The sequence below is a fragment of the Sander lucioperca genome, chromosome 19, assembly GCF_008315115.2.
Source record: "Sander lucioperca isolate FBNREF2018 chromosome 19, SLUC_FBN_1.2, whole genome shotgun sequence".
Taxonomy (NCBI): Eukaryota; Metazoa; Chordata; class Actinopteri; order Perciformes; family Percidae; genus Sander; species Sander lucioperca.
Window position 1 is genome coordinate 25,970,197 of NC_050191.1, and position 27,837 is coordinate 25,998,033.

Below are 27,837 nucleotides of genomic sequence, written 5' to 3' on the forward strand. Positions count from 1 at the left end.
AGCATCGAACGTGCTCTGTCGCCTATTTCTGCCTATGCTATTATCATATACATCCATGGCTGTCGCTGACTTCCGTGATGTAAAGTGAACTACAAACGTGTCCACATTTCGTTGAGTTGTGTTTGGTTTCGGCGGGTTGTCTTCTTGAAGTCGCCTCTCTTTGAACTGCCATAGCGGAACTTGTCATAACAGCTGCTGTCAGCGAGGACTCTGCGTGTGTTCATCTAAAAAGTTGAGTATAAACCTTAGACTGTATGTATAAAACCAGGGCAATTCTTGTTCTAAGAATTCTGGGTCATATTAATAACGTCGATTTAAATGACCACGTCGAGTTTTGTAAAGATAGCCTACCCTTAGCAGTGCTTTTAAACTTTGTCTGGACGAGAGAGAGGAAACCAACCACCCGGCTTGAAATTCAAAGTCAAGGATGTTGCTAGTAACGCCAACACATAACGTTACCGTGTAAAGTAAATCGTTGTAAGTTATTTTTTTTCAGAAACTATGACGTTATGTCACATATCTGAAACTTCTGTGTCGCATTTTGCCACAAACAGTTGGGCGAGGCTCCGTGCTAATCCATGGAACAATGGCCACCCTGTTAGTTTACATGTCACTGAATGTGGAAAATGCCTTAAAACTGTAAATAAATAGCTTGTAGATATTGTATTAAGGTTACGTGAAAGACCGTCTAAATAACACTGACAGTGTTGGTCTGTCTTTCTCTGGCTGGATGAGCTGACAGCAACACAGCTTCAGAGTCAAAATAGCAGGGCAACAAGAGGGGAATTAAAGAGTTCCGTTAATAATTTAGATGTTTATAAAACTCATTTTTTTTGTTTCAAACTTTGTTATGGTTACATTTGAAACAATACAACCTCTCATTTTCACAAAAAAGTTTTAAAACTGGAAATTGACATTCCAGGTCTGCATCTTTTGAGATAAGGCTGGATCATTCGGCTCCATTTGGATTGTCAGTCACGATAAGGAAGAATCAGGAAAATCAGGGATGCACACTTTATCTCCCCTAACACAAAATACCTAAACTAGTGGTTCTCAAAGTGGGGTCCGGGGACCCCCAGGGGTCCTTGAAGGGATTCTAGGGGGTCCCCAACAAAAAGGGGAATCATTTATTTTCATAATATAATATATGTTAATATAATTTCATTCATAAGTAACACAATGAGAGATTGTATGACTATTTTGCTCATGGGTTTCATTCACTTTTGGTAATAAAACATCTAAAAGCAAAAATTCTATTAGGTAGGGCACCCTGGGACAAAGTCTTATCTGATGGGGGTCTGTGGTCTAATTTTTGTCAGTTTAGGGGTCCTTCATATGAAAAAGTTTGAGAACCACTGACCTAAACTACTGAGTAGCCTACTGATCTGACACCTGTTAGATATTGGTAAAATGAGTATAACTTATAGTGGAAACACAACAACAACAAATTGTGTATTGACAGTGTTGAAAACACTGTATTTAATGTCTTAACTGGCCGATACGACAATGTCACACCAATAGTGTTCTGGTGTAACACAATGGTGAGGAAAAAAAACAATAATTGTCTTAAATCAATACGGACATGCTCATGTGTACATTTAAAGTGTTATTGGTCACTGTAATCATTCCTTCTGTCCACACAGGCCACACAGGCCTCAAATGGCGTTTTTCCATTACATGGTACCTGCTCGACTCGCCTCGCCTCTACTCGTCTTTTTTTGTTTTTCCATTACGAAAAAAAGTCCCTGGTACCTGCCAACAGGTACTTTTTTAGTACCACCTCTGTCGAGGTTCCAAGCGAGCTGAGGCGATACCAAAAGGTGACGTGAAAACCTGCAGACTGCTGATTGGTCGGAGAGAATCGTCACTAATCACTGCGTCATCATCGCTAGCAACAGACAGGGGGTGTCCTGAACAAACCTGCCATTTTTAAATAGTTTAGCCAGCGGTGTTTTTTTTTTGCTGCCTCCAGCTTCAGTGCCTAAAAAGTATTGAATTCGGTACCCAGCCCTAATCAACTGATAGGAAGTTAACAAGGGGCCAGGCTGTTGTCTAGCAATGGAAAGGTCTTATAGACACCCTCTGCTTCCCAATTTTTTTTCCAATGTTCGCAAGATAGCTGCAATAATCCTTTGTGCGTGAACTTACTGTCTGTGTTTCCACAGCACCATGAGTCTAAGAGAAATCAACGAGAACGTGAAGCTGGCCCGCGAATATGCCTTGCTGGGAAACTACAGCTCGGCCAGTGTTCTCTATCATGGATTACTAGATCAAATCAAAAAGTATGTGTACACTGTGCGGGACAGCAGTGTTCAGCAGAGATGGCAGCAGGTAAATATGGCATTAAAAACATTGCAGACAAAACTTAACAGATAGTAACAAAAAAAAAGAGTCAAGATTTTTTATCTCTGTTTGTTTCTTAGTTGTGGCAAGAAATCAGTGAAGAGAATCGGCAAGTTCAGGACATAATGTCGACTCTGGAGAACTTTCAGCTGGACACGACGCCTGCTAAACCCAGTAACCACGATGACTGTGAAATAAGGCCTGTGCATGTGGAACAGAGGTATTGCAGTTAGTTATTCACATACAATTTGTAATGTTCTGCTTTCCCATTCTTTGCTTAAGTCAAGGGTCAGTCCCATTGTTTTTTGGAGGTTTTTATATAATTCTGTAGGTTCCCAGTAGTGTTCCTTAAGGCCATTACAGACCGACCAGATGGCCGACCGTTGGCAGAAAAGGCAGTTGGACTGATCAGTCTCCCCGAGTTGGTCAAAAAAGTTCCTCAGAACACACCAAAGCAAATACGTCTCCATAACAGCAGGCGGCGCTAATCTGTATTGTCGCCCAAAAAATGAAAAACGGCAGCTGATTGGACGAACGCGTCACGTGGGTCTGGCTGCTGCTTCCAGATTTTGGATTTCTCAACCGGCCATTAATGGCGACTCATTCCGAATACGATCTCATATTGTACTAAAATAGTTCACCGAAACGTGTTTCTGAAAACATTTGAAGAGAGAAATAGGCCGTGCAGTTGCTGAATCTGTCTTCATTTCAGATCAACAAAGGTCAGTTTAAAAGATTTTTGTCAGATTTTGAGAGGCTCTAGTCACGCTCATCCCGCTTGCCATTTCCGGGTGAGTCCCGACTGCCCTGTCTCCGACTGAACATGTCAGGTCAGTCAAAATGAAGGCCGACGGCCCCTCGGACAGATGACGGCACGGAACACACCGAACAGACTCGAGTCACTGACCTCGCCAGACTGTCCAACGGCCGATTATCGGCTCGGTGTGTAGCTGCCTTTATGTATTCAAATCCAAACAATCACATTTTGGCCAAATTATTTTTTTGCGTCAATACGCTGTTTTCCCAAGCCCTTCAAAAACCTTTTTATTTTTTGATGACATTGCTCCAGTACGGTACAACTTAGATGGCGGTCGGCACAGCCCCAGTTTGGAGAAGCAGACGGGAAGCTAAGCAATGTACTGCTGTGGACGCCACGTTAGGTCGGATCCAAAAGTCACACAATAACACAAACAAACTTAACCAGTTGAGGCAGCAATAGCAATTCCTGTGTTCTGCGAGGTGAAATTACTGTTTTTTGTCAATGGAAGCTGGTGACTTAATAGAGCAAAATATTTACTGCGGTGGACGGGGGCAGCAGCTAAACTTATTTTAGCCCCTTAGAAAAAAAGGATAACCTAAAAAACAATCAGTTTAAGTTTACACCATTTTTTGACTATTTTAACAGCTTTACCTTGCCGTCAGACAGCCCTTTCCGACGGGGAACTTGAAGCCATTATATCGCTCTTTTCAAAGCCACCAGACTCCTTTGACAAAAACGGCTATTTCATCTTGCAGAACAGGGGAGCTGCTGGTCTACCGCTGCCTAATGTGTCTTCCACAGCAGTATGTTTGCTTAGCTTCTGTGCCGTTATTTCTAAACTTAGCAAAGCTAACGTTAAGTTAGCTAAAGCTAGCATTCACATGATTCATAACCTTATTGATTAGCTTACTGTGGTAGCCCACGTCACTGCTTTTTGCTAAGACTGAGTGGGCGTTTACATTTGAAAAACCCGTTAAAGAACACAGATGGACTCGGCCTTTAATGCCAGGATCAGACTACACGAATTCAGCCCGATTTTGACCCGACAGACACGTCGTAGACAAACGTTCAAAGTCGTGCCCGATGATGGCGGTCGGGACCGACAAAAGTGTGTCTTCACCTCTTGTAGTGTGACATCATCAAAGATCAGCAATCTAACGTCTGGGATGCTTCACGACCACGACACAGAAAGTCTAGCATGTCAGAATTTTTTTTCTTTTTCCGCCTAGTGTGACGTTCCTTGACATTGACCAATAGGAAGAGAGAGCACTCTCTGCCTGGCGAACATATGTAAACATGGTGAAAAGAAGCAGAAACGCTACTGCTGCTGTGTGGCGGAGGAAAGATCCACACAGTGCCCGTATAGGCTTTGTTTTCACGGCAGGGATCGCCCCGCTTCCCATCATCGCACACTAGTGGGCTCGCCACTACTGTAGCAGTTATCTGTTTCTCTTCACTTTGACCACTGACAAGCAAAGAAAACAGGCTACACCCTCCTACAACCACGATGGCTGTACCTGATTGGACGAACGCTACATGTGGGGCTCCCGGATTTCAAAACAGACCATAATGGTGGCTTGTTCGGAATACGATCTCTTATTTTACGAAAATAGTTCACGGATGCGTGTTTCTGAAAACATTTTAAGCGAGAAATAGGCCATGCAGTTGCTGAATCTGTATTTATTTCAGATCGACATCGGTCAGTTTAAAAGATTTTCGTGACTTTTTGAGAGGCTGCTGCTCCACAAAAAGGGTCGACCTATGAACTTGCGCATGATCTCGGCGACAGCACGTGATAATCAGTCTGGAGGCTGATCGGTGTCATACTCGTAGTGTGGCCACTCTTCTGTCCAAGACACAGCAAGATGTTTTGGTAATGTGTCTGTCTAGTCTCACATAGTGACTGTCGTGAAAGACAAAAAAATGGTGTAGTCTGATCCTGGCATAAGTAAGTTTTCTTTGTTCACTGTGATACCAATGTGGAAACTATAGACCTACTCCACCGTTCACCTTTGCAGTGCAAAGATTTGTGATCAGAGTTGTATAAGCTCTCTGTCTGTGAACAATAGCCCTGATGTAGTCATATGATTTGAGATTAGTACGTTTGAGTCCCAGTTGTGAGCCTGTTTTGTTCCTGCTCTGCCATCTAAAGAGGTGGCCTGTAAACCTCAAATTGCCTCTTTGTTTGATCTTTTTTCTTTCTTCACTTTCACAGTCTGGTTGCATAAATACCTGCCTATGTGAGCCTTTTCACATAATTTAGTGTCTTGTACAGCATGTGTGTCCTCCAGATAATTTATAAGAAATAAGAATTTATTAGGGATTTAATGTTCTTGTTAGTTGGTTTTTAAACTGACAATGCTATAACTAATATGCTACATGCGGATCTTGTATTGCCTTGGTCTTTCTAGTGTTTTTTTTTGTCTTAGTCCAGTCCAAATCTAATAACATCACTAATTAGTGCCCTGGCATGAATAAAACCAACACTAAACAGATATCATGATAGTAGTTTTTTGGAATGATGAAATGCATGACTTGGAAGGCTGATGGTTTTTGTTAATGGCTTGATCTTCTGTTTTTGCACAGACATTCTCCTTGTCCTGTCAGGCGTCCTGCTAACCCCTATAAAGACAGCAAACCTCCCAACAACAGGCTGAGCGTGGCTGTGAGGGCCCAGCAGAGGCACTCGTCTCGCGGGTCCAACGGGGACAGGAGCAAACTAGCCAAGGGCAAAGAAAAGAAGGAGTCCAAAGAGCCGAAGGAGGCCGCTGGCAAATCAAAGGATGATAAGGTAAACATGTTGCTGGTTTCAACACACCACTTTCTCCTTCATAATACTGCATGGCATATATTCAGAGACAACTATTTGCATTGCTGATTAAACAGTATCCACATGCTGCTTGTTTACCTACAGCCATTCCAAGCCTGTAAATCCAGTTTTTTTGTCTGGATGAAACCAGACCCAGCATGTTCCATTCAGGGAACAGGGAGGGGCACTAATGTTGTTAATACCATGGTCTTGGTGAATACTCAATTTTGATTGGCTGCAGGGTGTCCATAAAAAAGTGATATAGAACACCTTCTATGGAGTAGAGCTGAAGATCTTTGTCCGAACCCGACGGGTCTTAATTTCTATCATTTTACAAATGAGCGGTCAGGTGATGCGTTTCGATTAGCTCGAAAATGGATGCTGAGGAGGTGAAAGGGAGGCTGGCCTTTAGAGGACTTATTTTATTTCTTTGTTTCAACTTCCAAGTGGCCTATAGCCTACGTTAGTCATGAATAAATTATGTTAAAAAATGTATAAATGACTCGCTCTTGACAAAAGGCAAAAGAGCTGTGTGCGTGCGCACATTTGAATAATGTCGGGCTGTAAACGGGTTCGGGCTTTTAAAAAGCTGTCAATCAAAATGTACTTGTCGGGCTCGGGCCTTGTCGGGCCGAACTTTTAAGGCCCGATTACAGCTCTACTAAGGAGTCCCGGTGAAACTGACTGTTTACCGTTCTAAATGAATGCGCTAGATTGAAAGTGAATATGTTATTTCTCAACACTGAGTGTAGTCCCTCAGTGCCTAGTCCTCTGAACACCACAGGATGGGGCTAACACACAAGCTGCAAGAAGAGTTGAGTGCGTGGGGTTAGTACTGCCCGGTGATACCGGCGCATTATGCAGTTTTTTTGTGGTTTGTTACAAACAGCGTAACATGTCCAAAGTATTATTACATGTCATTTAGCTGGCGCTTTTATCCAAAGCGACTTACAGTTGCTGTATATGTCAGAGGACGCACACCTCTGGAGCAACTAGGGGTTGAGTGTCTTGCTCAGGGACACGTTGGTTGATGTATCGCAGTGGGAATCGAACCCACATCTCCCACACCAAAGGCATGTGTCATATTCACTGCACCACCCACCCGGATATAAGTTGGACAGTACTGTGTGTACGAGTGCTTTAGTGAGACACAACTAAGACCGAAGTCCTAATAACTGTATGTTACTACAGCTTTCACTGGTGTTGATGCACGGGGTACTCAGGGGTACTGCGAGGTTGTCCAACTCCCGAACTTCAGAAATCCAAGTTCAGGGGGCGTGTTTCCGACTCTGACCTAGGAAAAATTCCGACCTCCGAGTACAAATGGAACACACCATAAGTTACACTGCCCCTCTGAACTCACTTTGTTTCAGAGCGATCATCTCTCATCCCGTTCAGCTCACTACTTCAGACTGCGGTCGACAGTGCACACGGCGGATCATTGGTTCGTGGAAGTCTTGATATTGTTTTGGGGACAATGACATGGCTGGATAGCTAAGCTTATCTTGTTAGTAAACATACTGTCACATTATATTTACTGATTGTCAACCGTACACAATATTATTGACTTTAAATCTTGCTAGCATGACTTAGCTTTCTGGCTCGTAGCTGTCTGAGCTGAAGGGTTCTGTGAGATGAGCGAACTAGAGATACCTCCCGCTGCTAAGCCTGGCAAGTCGTATCTAAGATCCGTCCTATTAACTGGATTTTGATTGTAAACGCATTAAAATATAAATTCGTGGTCTTAAAAAATGTTATTCAGCATATGACCATGGTATTTGCGGGGTAACGCCCTACGAGGTGTCTATTGTCAGGAATTAATGGATGGCAGAGAAGGCTGGAACTGTCCGATGTGCAGCCTCCGCTGCATAACAACGGACAACAATGGGGACGGCTGTGGCTCAGTGGTAGCGCGGTCGCCTGCCAATCGGAAGGTTGGTAGTTCGATCACTGGCCCTGCAGTCCCATGTTGAAGTGTCCTTGGGTAACACTGGACCCTGTGAATGGTGAATGGTTCCTGTACTATGTAAAAGCGCTTTGAGTAGTCGTTGAGACTAGAAAAGCGCTATATAAAAACACATACATTTACACCTCGTCGGGAATTAACCCTTACTTGTCTGCCTTCCAGAACAAAGCAGATGTCCAGGAGAAGGAAGTGAAAAAGTTTGACGGGACAGGATATGATAAAGACCTCGTGGAAGCTTTGGAGAGAGATATTATATCTGAGAATCCAAATGTTAAATGGTATGTGTTCATCCGTTTCTATTCATCAGAGCTGTGGGTGTAATTTTGGGTAATGTACTTTATTTTTTATTTTTATTTTTATTTTTTATTTCTAATTAAGGACTTTTGTCTTCTGTAACCTGTTAAAGGTGTAGTAGGTAAGACTTCTAAAACTAACTTTCTGTCATATTTGCTGAAACTGACCCTATGTTCTAGTAGAACTACATGAAGCAGGTCATTAAAAAAACAATCTGGCTCCTCTGGTACCACCTACAGCCTGTAGTGAGATATGTAAAAATCCACCGCTCCCTGTTCAGATGCACCAATCAGGGCCAGGGGGGTGTCTAACTGTGTGTCAATCACTGCTCATGCACACGCATTCATTCTCCCTTGTGGGGGGAGGGGCTTAGGAGACTTTTTTGGTTAAGTCCTGGATCTTCCCAATCCTACCTACAGCACCTTTGACTTGAAGCTACCTTACACTGAAACAACAACAACAAGTGATCTTGGGAAAAGACGCAAAGCTAAATAGACATAAACACTGGCCGAGCGCATGAATGTTACATTGTTATGAAATTGGGCTGCAATTTTGATTAGACTACTCTCATGGTATTAATGATATCTTAAGCTAAAAGAAGTAAAACTAATATTTAGCAACTGTTGATTTTCTTGGTTCTAATGACATCTGTCATTGGCAAAGTTACTCAACCGTAGCTATTTTTTTTATTGTTTATTTATCCTTTATTTAATCAAAAAGGTCGCATTGAGATACAATATCCCTTCTTCCAGGGAGTCCTGTTAAAGATGGCCAGCAAACTAACCTTAATTTCTGCCAGTAAGGACTGCTGTTTGGACAGTTGTTTTGATTTCACTGCCCTTTCTAAGTATGGCTAAAAGAAAGACAAAACACACATTTTAAGAATCATAGGTAGTGTGTGTGTTTCTTGGGATGATCCGCAGCCTTCCAGAGATCTACCAGGTGTAAGCACTGTCTAATCTGTTTCTTAGGGACAACATTGCAGACTTGGAAGATGCAAAAAAACTCCTGAAAGAAGCGGTTGTGTTGCCGATGTGGATGCCAGCATTTTTCAAAGGCATACGAAGACCATGGAAGGTGCGTATGTAAAGAGATTTAAATGTATTTGTTTTGTAATGACATATATCACTTACATCAATGCACATAAATACTTTCTTTACTTTTAGGGAGTGCTTATGGTGGGACCTCCAGGCACGGGGAAAACACTTTTGGCTAAAGCAGTTGCTACCGAGTGCAGAACCACATTCTTCAACGTCTCCTCATCTACTCTCACCTCCAAGTACAGAGGGGAGTCTGAGAAGCTAGTTCGACTTCTCTTTGAAATGGTAAGACTTCAGATGTGTGATTGATACCGATGATAACAAAATGTTGTTCTCAAATGTCAACAAAGTCTGAAAAAACACGCAGTAAATGGCATTGTATTCCACAGTAAAACTCTTTAGTGAAAGAACTTGGGTAATTTTGCTTAACACTAGAAGTGCCGGAATTCGATAACTACTAGAATTGCTGTAAGCAGTCATTTTGACCGTGAGATTTTAAACTTTCTAATTAAATAGGATAAATACCAAATTGCGAGATTAATGCATATATTGTGTTCAATATCAAATCATGGTAAACCGTGTAAATTTACATTTTTTTAAACATTAAGATTATATTTTTAAACACATTTCTAACACAAATGACACAGAAAATAGGCTAATCGAAAAAGCTGGAACCGAGCTGATAACAAAAAGAGCCAAGAACAAACCATGAAACAATTACTTACAAATACATGTGGCTTTTTAAACGCAGTCAACACAGGTGACATCTCTTCTTTTGACACGTGTGACGTTGCAGCAGACGGGTTTGCGACATGTGCTGCAGGTGTCTTTTGTCTTGTTCTGATTGCAGCTCCTCCTCACCTGGCACTGCCTGCGTTTTTGTGCCTGCTGCAGTGGTAGCTGCCGCTGCTGACCGGGACCGTGCGCTGCTGCCCTTTCCCCCTCCATAAACTCGGCTCTCAGCTCCTCTGCCAACTGCAGCAAAAACTTCCTTCTTGATATCTTGCTGCTGGTGCACTCCTTGTATAGGACGTGCGTTTATTCCAGCCAGGTCGAGAATGTTATAAAATACAGCCACTGGCCATCTTCGTGTACTGCCTTTCACGGAGTACGCCTTCGCCGTCTGATCCAACACATCTACGCCGTATTTGGTGTTATTATAATAAGTCACCGACTCGGCCCATCTGTTATCCCCACACTTGTGTGCACTGAGCTCAGAATGCACACATTTTCTGTTAAATGGTCAGTGTCGCATTAGCACATTTCAGCACCTTTGTGCTGAACAGCTCTACCTGCTCTTTTACAGAGAGAGGCATCTCACGTTTGGCTTTGTCCAGGGTGCCAACCAGGATGGTCTTTTTGTCCTGTTAGGCAGTGGCCAGTTTTAGGGAGGTGAAGAAATGATCAGTTGTAATGTTTCTTCCCTTCCCTAGAAATGGCTCCACACTCTCTCCCACGAGCTGACCTCTGCTCCGCGTCTCCTCTTTACCTAGATACGGAGGCCCGTTCAGCATATATTTGGACTGCACATCCGCAGCCAGTCAAAATTTGATGCCGAATTTATCAGGCTTGTTCCCCGTGTACTGAATAAATTAGCACCGGGGAACGGCTGCTCATCAATTGTAATGTCGGCACCAGGCTTGTAACAAGCTACGCTGCTGTCGGCTAAGTTGCCGACACCAGGGCAAACTTGTCAATCTGCAGATGAATGCGTCTGGTTTCTTTCTTATCAAACCGCAGGAATTTCACCTCTCTAAATCTGTTTCTGGCCATCGTTTCTGTAAAAAAGGGGAAGCCCCATTTTTCCGATCACAGACTGTCCAAATCGATGTTTTTTGCACCCTTTTCCCCGTGGATATATAGCAGGTATAAGCTATAAATGCTTTTAGTTCAGCCACAGTGCAGTCCCTGATGTGCTTCAGCATGCCATTATGGAATAGACACACGAAGGCCGTGAGCGCATCTTCAATGTTGCGCTTTGCGTGTGCTGTGGTGCCAGCAGCTTCTGTCAGGACATTTTGGCTCTGTTTTCTCCCTGGACGTTGCTGAAGCAACCGTCCACGCCGTCCCATCCTTCCCCTTTTCCACAGCCGCCTCCGGCCGTGATGACTCAGGCGGGCTGCATTCAGTTGGCTCGAGAGATACTGGTTCGGGAAGGCCTAAAACAACAATAACTAGAATAGATTAATGATAATAATAATGATAGCCTACAATTGCAAATATGACCAGAATAGCCATACAGCGGAACTCACCACGACCATCAACCGTAACCAGAACATTTTGGATCTGAAGTCTTAGGTAAAAGTCGTTGCCTCTTTTTCCGCTGTTGGCCTACGGACTCACTCTGATGAGGATGAAGTGTTGGACCTATCATTCACCCAGGAATGATCGCTGTCACTTTCCTCCGATTCCGATAGAGCCCCAGCATCAGAATCATCACTTCCCATGTTCTGAAGCATCTTCAAGGCCATTTCAACACTCACATTCTTCTTCATTCGCTCATTCATTCTGGACATTTTTCCTACAAACTTGTTCCTAAATAGGCTACTGAAATAAAAAGCAGTGTAGGCTACTGTAATCAAATAGGCTACCGGTAAATACAAATAGGCTAGGTGACGCTAGTGACATTTCTCTAACAGAGACAATGATAGTTACTAAGCAACCAAGATGCATCTTCAACCGCGCGAAAAATTACATAAAGAATGCCACGAAAACCCTTGCGGTCAATATGATCGTGTATGGCCAAAATAGGTTAAATTGATCATATTTTCTTTGCCTTTTTGTAATTTATTTAAAAACCTTTTAAATTACTTTATGACTACTAGCCAGTCAGAAGCAGAGTATGAGGGCGTGCCCTGACAGTACCTAGGTAAGGACTACTAGCCAGTCAGAAGCAGAGTATGAGGGCGTGCCATGACAGTACCTAGGTAAGGACTACTAGCCAGTCAGAAGCAGAGTATGAGGGCGTGCCCTGACAGTACCTAGGTAAGGACTACTAGCCAGTCAGAAGCAGAGTATGAGGGCGTGCCCTGACAGTACCTACACTGTAAACCCGAATAAGTTACCAGAACTCAAAAAAATTGTGGCAACTGATTGCCTCACATTTTTTAAGTTGATTAACTTAAAAGTCAAAATTTTCCAGAACTTAAAAGGTTGGATGAGCTACATGTACCTTTTGATAACAGTTAAATTAAAAGTGCTCATTTAACTCAACTCAAATATTTGCAGTTAATATGACTTACAGTTTTCTGTTAAGGCAGCTCAATTATTTTCAGTTATTATGACTTAAAAGTTTTGAGTTTACAAACGACAGGAATAAGTTCACAGAACTTTAAAAAAATAAGTACACAACCACACCAGTTTATGTTAACCAAACTCAATGTTTATTAGTTTGTGTTGTCATTGTTTTAAGTACACATTAGTCAAATATGTTGAGTTTGTTTACTTAAAAACATGTGACTCAAAACTTAAAAATTTTGTGGCAACTGATTGCCTCACTTACATTAAGTTTACCTAACTTAATATATCTAAAAGTCATGAAAGTCCGCTTTTGAACAGTTAAATTTAAAATTAAATACAAAAATAAATAAACATTTATAAATTAAAATAAATAGAATAAAAAAATAATTTTAAAATATACTTAAATAAATTGTATATAAATAAATAAATACATTTGAGAGATTTTTAAGAAGAAAAACTTCTAGCCTTCCAAATGTGTTCCTGGTCACTTAAGGAACACACCGACTTATTGGGACTTTAGCTTATTCCCCATATCCCCCAGAGTTAGATAAGTCCATACATACCCTTCTCATCTCCGTGCGTGTCTGACGCACCCACTGCTAGCTGCTGAGAAACAGCCATCTTCTAACCGTATACATACTGACAACTATTCTCAGAAAGGGTGAAGCACTGATACTTCTGCTACTTGGGCAGAGTGATTTGCACCTGAGAAGCCCCGTGGTGAGGAGCAGAGAGTTCGCCTGGAGTTCTGCAAGCAAATCACTCCACCCAAGTAGCAGTGCTTTGCCTTCTGAGAATATAGTTCCCAGTTTGTATACGGTTAGAAGATGGCTGTGTCTCATGTGACCTTGTTATTCGTACACGCTGTGACTATACAAATCACAACATGTAAATAGGAAAATGTTGGCGTTATTTTGTCACTTATTAGGAGCATAGATGGAGCTGGTTACCTCCAGGATCTGTGCTAAGCTAGGCGTGGGTGCATCAGACAGAGTTACGACACGCACGGAGATGAGAAGGGTATGTATGGACTTATCGAACTCTGGGGGATACGGGGAATAAGCCCCAATAAGTAGGCGTGTTGCTTTAAGGCCCTAGGAAATAAATATGTATCACAAATTTCTGATATTGACCAGACAACTAATCAGATAGTCAGGAAAATAATCGGAGTAATCAAAAACAATAATAAATAATACCAAAATGAAATTATTGTTTGCTACAGCTATAAAAGAAAAAAAAACACTGCTTTTGGCTTCCTGGTTAATTCCTGAGTAAGGCAACAGGGCAGCAATTTGGGTGAAATTTCAAAAATTCTATAGACTGTTTAAGAACATTTTCACTTAAAACTCTAAAATGTAAATGTTTTACATAACCAGTATCAAATGCACAGTGAAATGTGGGTCATCTTGTGCAGCCCACAATGGTTAAGAAAAACATTAAAACATACAAAACATTAGCGTTACTTTTGCATTATATTAATGAGAACAAAGGCATATTGTGTAGTTTGGGCCTATTGGCTGAACACCTGCAAAGTAGTGCAGTAACTTTTTGAGGCATTATTTAGACAAAAGGAGATAACTTTGAACTAGCCTTTTATAATGCTTTACCCTGCAGCCTTTTTTCAGATGAGTTTCTACATCATTAAGCCATTCTTGAGGGTCTGCAACCTTGGTGGTAGTTTACCACTTTCTAACCTGTTCACATCTTTAATGCAATCAGACAAATGGCAAACATAAAGTGGACTAATTGCAAAATTCACAAAGCTCATTTGAATCATTGAACCTGTTCAATGTTCCACTGGGTCAACCTATGAAATGTGTAAAAATCTATTTACCTGTTCATCATTGATTTTTTTTTTTAAATTTTAGCCAGAGCATCTGCTGTCTTCCCAGTTTTTGATGCCTTCTGTCTGAATAAGGTCATCGGTTGAGGAAGATGGCGGTCAAGCTCAGGATAGCATGTGTTGGGCAGGTTCTGATTTGTAATCCGCTGGAACTCTGCATACAACTGCATAGAAATAACAGCAGGAGGAGAACACTTAAAAAAAACAGTCCAATTTGAAGAATCTAGCACACATTTATAAAGCAAAAATATCGGCCAAATGAGTAAGAATCACAATTTTCACTTTAAAAGAGAGAGCTGATCCATATTACCTCAGACTCTATTTTGAGACCAGGCCAGAGGTCCATGAGCTCGTTCACTGGTGGGCAGGATATCACTATGGTCTGTCGGCATAGGGGGAATGTGGTCTCCACCATCTTTCTTCAACAATATTTGCAAGCAAATACAAAGTAAAATATGATCTGTTCAGTGCCAAAGGTTAAATATCAATTAGGAAGAGGATATTCGTGAACAGAAGACATTCATGAACTGTTGACTTGAATACGGCAAAAAGCATTATTTTGATCAAACAGGCAAGTAGAATAAACAAATGATATGTGTATGTGGGAGTGTGTATGATTTAGGGTTACCACACTAAAACATTGTCTGAAAAAACAAAACAGTTTAAGTTACTGGTATTTAGAGGTGTGTGTGTGTGTGTGTGTGTGTGTGTGTGTGTGTGTGTGTGTGTGTGTGTGTGTGTGTGTGTGTGTGTGTGTGTGTGAGAGAGATTCATTGGATTACCTGGTATCTTTATCACATCTCCAGTTATCTTCCTTAACTTTTTGAAACTGGAACAGAGAGATGCAAAGGCATAAACTGATCTGAAACTGAACAAGTAAAAGCATTCAAAGAGTGTCGAATTATAAATACTTATAAATGTTCCCTGTTAATGATCTTTTCATTTGATCCCTAAAGTGTGAAGTTACTAAAGCCATCAAGCAAAATTAACATTACTGTAAAGAAAAGCAGCAGCACTTGAACCTTACTGCATGCTTAATCAACAATAATGCCATTTCTACAAACCAAAGCTTTACTGTTAAGGGTTTTTACTTTATTCATCTTTGTCATGAAAAGCAGCTTGCCTCCAGCAGGGTCGTTTGTTTTAAAACCGACGCAACACAAGTGGGCGAGCACGGGCAGTTGACTCGTGTTCTGTTAACCGCAATCTCCGTGTCTCAGACAGTCTGCTCACACAGAATTTAAAACGAGCGTCCCTAGAAGCTACAGGGAGCGCGGACTTGCAGTGTAGGAACTCAGTTTGACTCATTATGCTCGTTTATGCTCTTTTAATATGATATTGGACCTTAGCGGTGCACTATTGAAAGTTTCCATCAACAAAAAACTAACTATCGCATATGAGGTGTCTGTTAGTGCTTCTACTAACAACTCATTTTCTAACACCACCTTTAAGCGGGGAATGAGCGTGTGATTACTAGATTCATCCGTCGTAAAATTCTTCAGTGAGTCTGGTAGTGGTGGGTCGCTAGCTGTGCTGCTGGAGTGTGTAACGTTAGTGGTCGCGCTAATTAGCTAGCTAGCTAGCTAGCTAGCTCTTTAGCAGCTAACCTATATCTGACAAGTTGCCAATCCCTACAAGACTTCCGTGATAAGCCAGTGAAGGGCGGGGGCTTGGAGAAGTTCTACACTCTCTGAGACAAACGCATGTAAAAATGTATAATGTATAAAAGAAGTAAAAGTGAATGAATATTAACATTCAAAACTTACAGTAAGTCCAGTGAGGCTGATTGCTGCTGCTTAGGTAGTAACTTCTGCAAGCCTACTGTCTGTTGCTTCCCGCCTTGCTGCGTTGTTCAAACTTTTCTTCTTCTGTTTTTTTCCAAAGAGCGGTAAGGAAGGTAGTATGCATATTAGCACCACCTTCTGCTTCGCAGGTTGAATCAGAGATTAACTCGGCATAAAAAATGATCCCTGCAGCTGCTCAACACTTAAATAAAAATAAAAAATATATAAGCAACATTAAATTGATGACAATAAAAATGCAAAAAATAAATACATTTTGTCCTCCACTAATGTCTAATGCATTTCAGACCATTTGCCTCAATCAAATTGTTACTGTTTTAAAAATACAAAAAATAAATAAAATAAATACATGTTGTCTTCCACTAATGTCTAATGCATTTCAGACCATTTGCTGATTGCAATTTATTTATTATGATCAATTTTACTTATTTGGTGAAGCACTTTGAGATTTTATTGTATTTTAACATGTGCTATATAAATTAAGTTTTTTTTTTTAAATCACCCCTATTTGAAACAATAGAAATAACAGGACTTTATCATTCTTAGTATGTAATTACTTAATTCTATTAAGTTGCACTTAAGTTATGTTTTTAAGTTATGCTTACTTATACACAAAATAGTTCCATTTAATCAAAAATTATTAGTTAACAATACTCAAAAATGAAGAACATGTTACACCAACTTGACAAAATTAAGTTAGTATAACTTTTTCTAAAATTTTGAGTATACCCCACTTAATCTATTTAATTACTTTGAACATTCGGGTTTACAGTGTAGGTAAGGACTACTAGCCAGTCAGAAGCAGAGTATGAGGTCGTGCCACGCATGCAGCTAGGCGAGCATTATAACGTGTGTTCCAAAGTGACCACGTTTGTCTCTGAAGTAAAGGCTGGACTACAATAGAGCTGTTTGGAGCAGTTTGTGAACAGTGTTTTCTGTTGGAGATGGTAAGTCCCTTTGGGGTGGACTTTGGGCTTTTTCACTTTGTAAGCCTATTACATGCACACAAAAAGATATACAACACAACAAAGGGAAGGAAAAAAACCACAAAGCATAATATGAGCACTTTAAAGTATAACCCCCCCCCCCTCCCCTTCTCACTGGCCCAAAGAACCCACTAACATCTTGCTTTTGTCTTAAGTGGGAAAGGTTACAAGCGGCATTCATTCCCAGGACAAATTACTCTGCAGTGGTCACGGGTATTCACGGCTCTAGCTCCGATCGGCAGTGATGATATTTGTGTTAAACATGATATTGGTGGACTAAGATTGGGTATTGTTTGTTTTGTTTTGTTTTTTCTCGATACCAGTGCTAAAACGATACTTTAAAAAAGAATAGTGCCGGTGCCTGAACAAATACTAAAAAGACAAGAACGACAGCTCACAACGTTAAAGAACAGCTTGTATATTGCCTATTGGTCAAATTTAAACAATTTATTTAAACAATGTTAAACAATAACTTATTTCTGTCGATTTGCTGTTAAACAACAAAAAGAACCACTAGATGACACAGCTTGAGTTTCTCGAGGTGCACATAAATGTGCCATGAATACAGCCTCACTTCAGATGGTTTAGCTTTAAATATTTTAACTGCGTGTAAGCCAGCTACTAGCTAACGGTAGGCTAACGTTACCTGCTGCTTAGTGTAATATTTACAAGCGTCACGTGCAGTAAAGAATGCCGCTCTGTTTTGGAGCACCAGAGAGCGGTGCAGACATTTAAATAGCACCAAAAAGGGGCACCGAAACCTGCTTTAACACTCGGTCCGGGTAGATACCAATCGTATAGGATATGGCACCAGGTTTCCACCCTAGGGTGGACCGTAATTTTCGCCCTTTTTCCGGTGCGATGCTATGACACCCGATGCCTCCGTTGGTTACTTCTGTCATCACACAAATTCCATCGCTCGAACATTATTCCAAATTAGTTGGCACTGAGTTTGAAAGAGACTGAATCAAGAGATATAAAAAAAGAAGCAACCACTGTAATGTTGTCACTTGCGTCCATGCTGCTTTCTACCGTTTACCAAATCCAACGTTTAAGGACACCAATTTTCTTTGTGAATGAATAATGTATCGTAAATAAATAAATGTTCTTCCTTCAAATACAGGGGGCATAAGTAAGTACACCCCTATGTTATATTCCCATAGAGGCAGCCAGGTTTTTATTTTTAAAGGCCAGTTATTTCATGGATCCAGGATACTATGCATCTTGATAAAGTTCCCTTGGCCTTTGGAATTAAAATAGCCTCACATCATCACATACCCTTCACCATACCTACAGATTGGCATGGGGTACTTTCCATAAGATCATCTCTCTATCATCTCTTTATCAGGATGCATAGTATCCAGGATACTGTGCATCCTGATAAAGTTCCCTTGGCCTTTGGAATTAAAATAGCCCCACATCATCACATAATAACATTAATTCCAAAGGCCAAGGGAACTTTATCAGGATGCATAGTATCCTGGATCCATGGCCTTTAAAAATAAAAATCTGCCTGCCTCTATGGGAATTTAACATAGGGGTGTACTTACTTATGCCCCCTGTATTTGAAGGAAGAACATTTATTTACAATACATTAGTCATTCACAAAGAAAATTGTTGTCCTTAAAGGTTGGATTTTTCCTATTTTTTTAATTAAGGCATTAAGATCAATTTCCAAAAGATGATTTTTTTATTCCTCTTTTTAGTCAACTTTAGCATGGGTTCATAAACTTATGAGTGCCACTGTGCACCGCCTGCTTAGCATGAAATGGCAAAGAGCTGAAGTAAACAGGTGGCTGGTGAAGAAAGCAAAGTATCTAGAAAGCTGATAACTCAAGATATTTTTCTCTCCAGAGTTTGTGGATAAAACCATAGCTGACAGGAGACTAGTATTAGACTTACTCTTGTTAGGTAGCAAATTTGATGTCATAGCCATAACTTTATAAGTTAATCTTTCTGCCTTTAGTGGTCAAAATGGCCTAATACACCTTTTTAAATTTGGATGTGAATTTGTAGATCATGATTAGTTTACAATAAATTGTGCAGACCTAATTTGAATTAGTTCGGACAGTGATACTTCTGTAATATACTTGCATATTAATTATATATTGTGGTCTTGCTCAGGCCCGTTTTTACGCTCCCACTACGATCTTCATTGATGAAATTGACTCCATGTGCAGCCGCAGAGGGACTTCAGAGGAACATGAGGCCAGCCGGAGAGTCAAGGCAGAGCTGCTGGTGCAGATGGATGGTATGATGACTATGAGATGTTCTTGTAAACTGGTGATAACGCAACCACAATCATCTTCTGTTCACTCTCTAAAATGGTTTCAACAAGCTAGCATTAGTTTTCTGTAGTGTAGCCTATTACCCAGCATTCTAGATATACTGTATGTTTTAACTGCAAAACAAACCCAATTTATTCCATTCTGAGGATTTTTCAATTATTGGGACTGTTTGTGTAGGTGTCGGTGGAGCATCGGAAAACGATGATCCATCAAAGATGGTGATGGTGTTGGCTGCCACCAACTTCCCATGGGACATCGATGAGGCTCTGAGAAGACGGCTGGAGAAGAGGATCTACATCCCTCTGCCATCAGGTACACTCTTTTCTTCGCTGTATAAGAATATAGCCTCCATAAGTCTCATGGGAAATTAAATTCAATGAAAGTGATCGAATGCAGACTAATGTGACCCATAAGTAGGGTTGGGTATCGTTTGGGTTTTTTCCGATACCGGTGCTAAAACGATACTTTTAAAATGGTGCCGGTGCCTGAACCGATACTTATATAGGGGAATAGGGTATTTTCCAATAACTTTGAATGCACCATGAGGCTTACTAGTTTCAAGTGAACGCACCGTCTGTGTTGTTTTTCCGACAAAGGCAGCTGCAGACTGCTTAACGTCCCGATGTTAGAATCCTCTACAGTGAAATACAGACACACTTTACACTGTTTAGCTATCAGCATTTTAACCGTGTTTAATCCAGCTGCTAGCTAACTGTAGGCTAACGTTAGCTGCTGTCAAGTGTAGTCATAACTAGCGGCACGTGCAGCGATGCTACTTTTGCCTTTAACGTCTGTTTCAGAGCATCAGAGAGCAGCGCAAAATTGATTTAATTGGAAACGAAATGAGGCACTGAAATTCACGTTGCGATTCGGTTCGGTAGATACCGGTCGTTTAGGCACCCGTGCCGTATTAGCACCAGGTTTCGGTGAAGTATTTAACGCCGACCTGACGATGCGCATTCAACCCGTGCTGGACCTGTTCATCATGAGTCAGCCATCACTCTGTAGTAGAGTAGAGAATCCAGTCTGCAGTGTAGTTCAGACACTTCACTGATAAACCAGAGAACTGTACAGTAACAACCGGCTTCATGATCAAAGAAAGTTCAGTCCATCTCTCTGTCTCTCTGTCTCTCTGTCTCTCTGTCTCTCTCTCTCTCTCTCTCTCTCTCTCTCTCTCTCTCAAATTCAAAGGAGCTTTATTGGCATGAAAGTTTCAAAAACAATGTTGCCATAGCATCAACATATGATTTGTTCAAATATTCGGACAAAACGAATGAACATTAACACAATATAAGGATATATTAATTATATAAACAATTTACATAGCAAATCTCTCTCTCAGTCTGTTAATTGTTGTTAAAAACAGCTGATGGAGCATTCTCAGAGAGAGCCCTTTTTATTTAATATCGGCTATTTATTTATATATGATGTGATTTTTGGTCCATATCGCCCACCCCTACATATGCCCTTATCATTTCAGTTAATGATGTGTTTCAGTGGTGCAATTATTAAATAATAATTTATTTAATTTAATTTTAAGTGAATATATGTCACTTTTTAATGTTCCTGAAGCTCTGTCATTTTTCATACAACGGTCTTAAATGACCTGTAACAGCAAACGAGACTTAAAGTGAAAAGAACGCTAATTTTATATAGTTTTTAGAAAGGCATCTGCCCAGGTCCGATTTTTTAAATTTTTTTCCCCCCCACGGAGTCACAGAATGATTTGCGGCAGGTAGATGGTGCTACAGTAACACATTCGGAAGGGTCACAGATTTCTTTGTAACACCGGAAAAGCCTGTGTTAGCGTATGCCAGCAGAGCCAGGTAAAAGGAAGTAGGAGATGTCTTTATATAGGCCTAATTGTATTTTAATGTTATTTTAGAAGTTATCTGTTGTAGTTGTGGCTGATACTGTGGCAGGGCCATCACAGGAAAGAAGGAAATTAAACGAAGAACAACTAAAAGATTAAAGGGGAAAGGAAAGTTAAAGACAACTGCGATAACGTGAGTCACAATTGGTACCTCGATATCGATATTGTGGCGATATTCTAGAGTTGACAATTGGTGCTTTAACAAAATATCTTCACACAGATAATCATCAGTAATGTGGACATAATGTCTAAGTGGGGAAAAGGCAAATAATAGAACAGCTAGAACAGTCTGGTAAGTTCAGAGAAGTACATCACTTTACTGTAATGCAGCCTTTAAAACCAGGAAAAGACTCCACTTATGTCATATCACAATATACAAAATCTAAGACTGATATCTAGTCTCATAACACGATATCGATATAATATTGATATATTGCCCAGCTCTACCCTCAAGTATGTAATATGTCTATTTCATTAATAAATTAACTTAACAGTGCACAATGTGGTTGTACATCACTACCTAACATTAAATTACGTCCCCCTTCCATTTAGCGCGGACGTGTTATTCCTTTTAGTCTGTGTTTGTGTTGGCTTACTATTTTCTTTTCCCTTATGTCCCCCTGTACTTGTGTAAAGCGTCCGTGGGTTTCATGAAATGCGCTATATTAAAGGTGCTGTAGGTAGGATTGGGAAGATCCAGGACTTAGCCAAATTCTTTTAACTTCAACAACTTCTCAGTCCCTCCCCCTTTTCCACTAAAGCCCAAAATATTCTCCTAAGCCCCTCCCCCCACAAGGAAGAATGGTGTGCATGAGCAGTGATTGACACGCAGTTAGACACCCCCCCCTGGCCCTGATTGGTGCATCTAAACAGGGAGCGGTGGATTTTAGCAAATCTCACTACAGGCTGTAGGTGGTGCCAGAGGAGCTGGATGTTTTTTTAATGACCTGCTTCATGTAGTTCTACTGGAACATAGGGTCAGTTTCAGCAAATATGACAGAAAGTTAGTTTTAGAAGTCTTACCTACTGCACCTTTAATCTAAGTTATTATCACGTTGGTTGCTACAGCAATCTCTTAATGCTTTGGCTTGTGACCAGGGGTGATTCTAGGATCAGACCTTTAGGGGGGCTCAGCCCCTAATGAGAATGTGACACGGATACAGTGCCTTGCAAAAGTGTTTAAACCCCCCCCCCCCCCATGCTAAATCAGTAATTTCATTAGCCAATAATCTCTGAGCTAGCTACTGAACAACGACGTCAGCCAGGCTTCAAAATTTACTTTTTCGTCCACCAGCCAAATAGCTAGTGAACGTTCAAATATTACCAGCCACTCAATAGATTACCATCAGGTTTTTTGGCTGGTGAGTGAAGCAAATCTACCAGCCACTTGCATTTTTCACCAGCATTTGGCTGGTAAACGGTGCTAATTTTGAACCCTGACGTCAGCTAATTTTTGACACTATTAATACTATGATGGAACTAAACCTGACACTTTATAAGTCTCAGTAATAACAACCAATTTGACACAATGTTCTAACATTCAGCAGATGTAGTTGCCTACGTTTCAATTTGGGTTCTAATCTGCGCCATGAACTGACCAACTTCTTCTCTGGGGACCGCACTCCTGCTCCCCCTCTGACAGATCAGACAGCAACTCAGCCAAAAGCGGGAGTCTGATTGGCCAACACTACGTTTCTGTTAACCCTTTCCTTGACGGGGTTACAGGTGTGTAGCATTGATTGGTGTCCTGATTGGTGCATCTGAACAGGGAGCGGAGGATTTTTTCAAATCACACTACAGGCTGTAGGTGGTTTTTAAATGACCTACTTCATGTAGTTCTACTCAAACATAGGGTCAGTTTCAGCAAATATGACAGCAAGTTAGTTTTATAAGGCTTACCTACTGCACCTTTAATATTTTTTTTAATTGTTGGCACTTGACCCTATACATGTTTTTATAGCAACAAAAATGACAAGAGATACACAGGCTGTGTACTTTTGTTATACATCATCTGGGTCACATGTCGGTTTAAAAAAAGTAATACATTAATAATTGTTTTTAAATTTGACTGAAAGAGACAATGATATTGTTAATCGCAATTAATTCTGAGACAAATAATTGTGCAGCCAAATTTGGAATCACGGTTGCATTTGTGTCTGCAGCGGAAGGGCGAGTGGAGCTGCTCCGGATCAACCTGAAGGAGCTGGAGGTGGCCAGCGACGTGGACTTGGACAAGATCTCCGAGCAGATGGAGGGTTACTCAGGAGCCGACATTACCAATGTGTGCAGGTCAGCCTCTCCGCTGTTGTCCTTCCTTCAAACCAATGTGGATCTTTCCAGTAGTTTCTATTTTAATCGACAAACATATGCACCGAATATGATCATTGCTACAATACATAAAACTAAATTAAGGTTTGCTATTGACGCTTACCATAGAAGTCCAAAATTCCTGGTTCTAAAAAATAAAAAAAAAGGTAGCTTTTTGAGAGAACGGGAGTCATGTGCCATCTCCTTACCTCAATTGAAATACTTTTTCTTACAGACTGGTGTCTCTTAAAGCTTTTATGCTCATGCTCAAAATCATTTGGCAACCAATATTAATGGGGCCACTTGCTGAAAATGAAAATTCCCACACACACTTGTCACCTCTGCGTGGGCAGTCAGGGCCAGCAAGGCCTTCTCTGCTGGCCAAGAGAGTGTCAGTATATATATATATATATATATATATATATATATATATATATATATATATATATATATATATATATATATATATATATATATATATATATATATTACAAAGTCCGTTCCCACGAGTCTATTGCTACTCTCACCCTCTGTTGTGCGGCTTCCAGTGCATTTCATAAATTAGCACTTTTATCCAATCAGATTTCCCCCTCTGTGCTGTCTCCGGGTGAAAAATCTACTCTGAGGCCTTGAGAATTTCGAGTGAATCCCTCTGCTGTTTAATTAAATAGGGACAATGTTGTTGATTGTCATATTCTTTAACCAATCAAATTTCGAGTTTGCCGTGTTGGGCGTATTGTTTGACAGGACAGAGCCTTCTAGCTGGCCTCGCCACTTACTTCGGAATTTTTTGGACCAGTTAGTATACGGTCGAGAAGCAAAACTAACTAGCATCACATAAGCGTAGCAGTAACGTTAGTTCAGGTCCATATGGAGTTTTACATGTAAAGTTAATGAAAGGAGGATCTACTTTTTCTTCAAATGATGAGCAGCTTTTGGTAAGTTGGATGGATTGGTTTGCATTTTAGTCATATGATTTGACTAGCTTTTACTTCTTGCTTTAGATAGTTGCTGCCGGTGTTAAAGGTTTGAGCAGTCAGTCAGTGGCCGCTGTGCTGTTGTGTGTGTGCGTGGTGGCAGTGTGTGTTGCTGAAACCCCAGCAGCTTGGCTGGAGTTTGTGGGGAAGCCTGTTGATCGCTGTTGTGTTATTTGTGTTTTTGATTTCTTTGTAGTAGGGCTGGGCGATATGGAGAAAATCAAATATCACGATATTTGATACCATTTTAATACCTCGATATCAATACTACAACGATATTGTAGTGTTGACTATTGGTCCATCCATCCATCTTCGTCCGCTTATCCGGTATCGGGTCGCAGGGGGAGCAGCTCCAGCAGGGGACCCCAAACTTCCCTTTCCCGAGCCACATTAACCAGCTCCGACTGGGGGATCCCGAGGCGTTCCCAGGCCAGGTTGGAGATATAATCCCTCCACCTAGTCCTGGGTCTTCCCCGAGGCCTCCTCCCAGCTGGACGTGCCTGGAACACCTCCCTAGGGAGGCGCCCAGGGGGCATCCTTACCAGATGCCCGAACCACCTCAACTGGCTCCTTTCAACTATTGGTGCTTTCACAAAATATTTACACAATGAGATTTTTGATAAATAATCATCAGTAATGTGGGTATAATGACTAAGTGGGTAAAGGCAAATAATAGAACAGTTACAACAGTCTGGTAAGTTCAGAAAATGACCTACTTTACTGTAATGCAGCCTTTACAGTCCCTCCAGAAAAACGCGATTATGCGATCGCATAATTCAATGCATAATCAGCCAAAGTCCGTATTTATGCGGGGGCCGCATTTTTTCAAATACGCCGCACTTTCGCCGCATAAATTGCCGATTTCCGCGCAAAATATGCAGGGCTTGCATGATGTCATAATCCCCGCATTTTCGTTGCACAAAAGTCACATATATCTTAGCAGAAAGTTGAAAAATGTTGCGTTTACTTCAGTCAAGAGCAGCCATTTTCCCCTGTTGCCACGGGAACGTTATGAAGTGACGTAATTACGCGACGTGAACTCATCGAAAAAGCTGCAAACCCAGCGATGAAGCCACGATGAAACCGCATTTTTTTGCAAGTTCCCGCAATTTTTGCGAGTTCCCGCAATTACATCGCATAAAATTGCATAAATATCCCGCATATTCCATCGCATTTTTTAAGAAAACGTGCCGCATAATCAAGGATTTTTGCCCGCAACAATCACAACAAAACTCCGCATTTTTCTGGAACTTCTTATTACGATATATTGCCCAGCTCTACTTTGTAGTCATTGTATGAGTAACTGTGACCGGTTGTTGTGAGTTTGTTTTAGTTTCTTTGGTAATTTGGACTATATGTGATGCAGCTTCCTGTCATACTGCGTAAAGGTGCTGGCTTCAGCCACCATGTGTCCATGTCTCTGCAACAGTGTATTGAAGCTCTCTAGGTGTGGAGCCTTGTGTTAAATCTCTTTATTCCACACGATAATGTCCTGGTGTCATGGTGAGGTCATTCAAAGGTGGTTGTATTACTGTAGCATAGGTTTGGAGGTCCAGGTCCCACCACTGCAAGACACATAGTACACAAAAGTTCTTGTGACCGAAACATCGACCGAACAAATAAACAGATGCAAAGGTGACACGTGTGCGAGATCTTCGGTGGAATAAATTCCCTGCAGCACAAAGGAGACAAAGCAAGTGGCGTGTGTTGCTTTCTACGCCACTTGCTGAAAAAGAAATATAATTCAATCAGGAGAGACTTCGTTGCAGATACGCAAAGATTTCTTGTACATAAGCATAATATGAAATGTACAGAGTCTTTGGGGATTAGACTCCATCGTTAAAAATATTTCAAAGGGGTAGAGAAGCCAGACATATTCTCCCCCCACCGAACGAAAGGAGCTGTCTGCCGGAAAGGGACTCAGGGTGCCGTGGTTGACGACGCCCGGAGGTGGAAGGGGAGGAGGAGGGTTGCACGTTTGCCTGAGAAGACAGCTGATAGCAAGGAGAGAGACCTTTAAAGCAGGATGTCATGCTGTGATTGGATCATGAATTCCGTGGCCAATTCTGATTGGTTTACTGAAGGGTGAACGCCTCTTAACAGCTGAATAGATTTAGGGAGAGATAGTGGTGATTGAAGTTATTTAGAAGTCTTCCTGAAAGAATTTGCGCTGAGCTCCATATGAGTGGAATACAAAAAAAAAATCATGTTTCTCTCTTTTTTTTGTAACTGTAGACAGTAAATTCACTTAAGATTGCAGAAGAGTGCAATAAAAGCGAGTGCTGAAAGGATTATTGTAGTAATTTGAGTAATTCATGTGATTTAATTAAAAAAAAAAAAGCCTCTGAAAGTTTTCAAATGAAATGGGTTGTGTTATGCCGCAGGGATGCCTCTCTGATGGCCATGAGGCGAAGAATCGAGGGCCTCACCCCAGACGAGATCCGTAATATTTCCCGGGACGAGATGCACATGCCCACCACCATGGAGGACTTTGAGTCTTCTCTGAAGAAAGTGTCCAAATCTGTGTCCAAATCTGACCTGGAGAAGTATGAAAAGTGGATCGAAGAGTTTGGGTCCTGCTGAAAAACACCATCACCTGAGTCAGTTTTATCCGAATATGTAACTGTTGTTTTGTGGGTAACGCTGAGGTTAAGTACTGACTGTGTGTGTGTGTGTGTGTGTGTGTGTGTGTGTGTGTGTGTGTGTGTGGCTGTGTCATTCCATTGATATTGAAGAGTAAGCTTATACTTGAGGTAAATATGTGCACCTCTTCCTCTTGTACATTATGTTAATGTAACGCAGACGTCTTAATCTGAAAAGGTGACTCGAGTCAACTTGATGTGGGAAAATAGTTGACGTTCCTCGCAAATTATGACATCAATGATGATATGATAACTTCAACTCTAGCTGGGAGAGAAACTGACAAATGTGAGGACCCAAAGTTTCCTGCAACACACTGACAGAAGAGTTCATTACTGCTACTTTGCTTTCCCAAGTGTCATAATATTCAGCTTTGTACCTGACCGTGAGATACTAACTGCCAATCAAATGTTAGTCCTGTTTGGTTTTTTGTGTTTTCCTTTTTATTTTTTATTTTTTTTAAAGCACTTGATTTTATTTAGAACTGTGTGGTTCTTTCACATTTTTGTAGATGACACTAACGAGATGTAATTAAAGTTAATGATTCTGGATATTAATGTCTTTCATGTAAGTTTATTTAGTAAGCAATATGTCTGCTCGGGGTAAAAACTACTGCACTCCGAGGCAGTGACGGACTGGGATCAAAAAACACACTGGCCCTGTTTTCAA

General features: G+C 41.0%; 1 protein-coding gene across 1 annotated transcript; it reads left to right on the top strand.

The window, feature by feature from the left end:
* Positions 1–27,719, top strand: katna1 (katanin p60 (ATPase containing) subunit A 1). The gene is made up of 12 exons (XM_035995774.1): positions 1–84; positions 2,166–2,331; positions 2,424–2,563; positions 5,690–5,894; positions 8,041–8,156; positions 9,144–9,249; positions 9,339–9,497; positions 19,208–19,334; positions 19,549–19,683; positions 23,407–23,533; positions 26,913–27,187; positions 27,222–27,719. Exons 1-11 carry the CDS (start codon positions 35–37, stop codon positions 27,109–27,111), a joined length of 1,530 nt encoding a protein of 509 aa, XP_035851667.1. The 5' UTR covers positions 1–34; the 3' UTR covers positions 27,112–27,187; positions 27,222–27,719.
* The last annotated feature ends 118 nt before the right edge of the window (positions 27,720–27,837 follow it).

Excerpts from the sequence above, each read along its gene's own strand:
- katna1 (XM_035995774.1), top strand. The coding sequence starts at position 35 with ATGCTATTATCATATACATCCATGGCTGTCGCTGACTTCCGTGATGTA. Across the intron at positions 8,157-9,143 it reads GAGAATCCAAATGTTAAATG|GGACAACATTGCAGACTTGG; the intron begins GTATGTGTTCAT and ends TCTGTTTCTTAG. Across the intron at positions 19,335-19,548 it reads GCTGCTGGTGCAGATGGATG|GTGTCGGTGGAGCATCGGAA; the intron begins GTATGATGACTA and ends CTGTTTGTGTAG.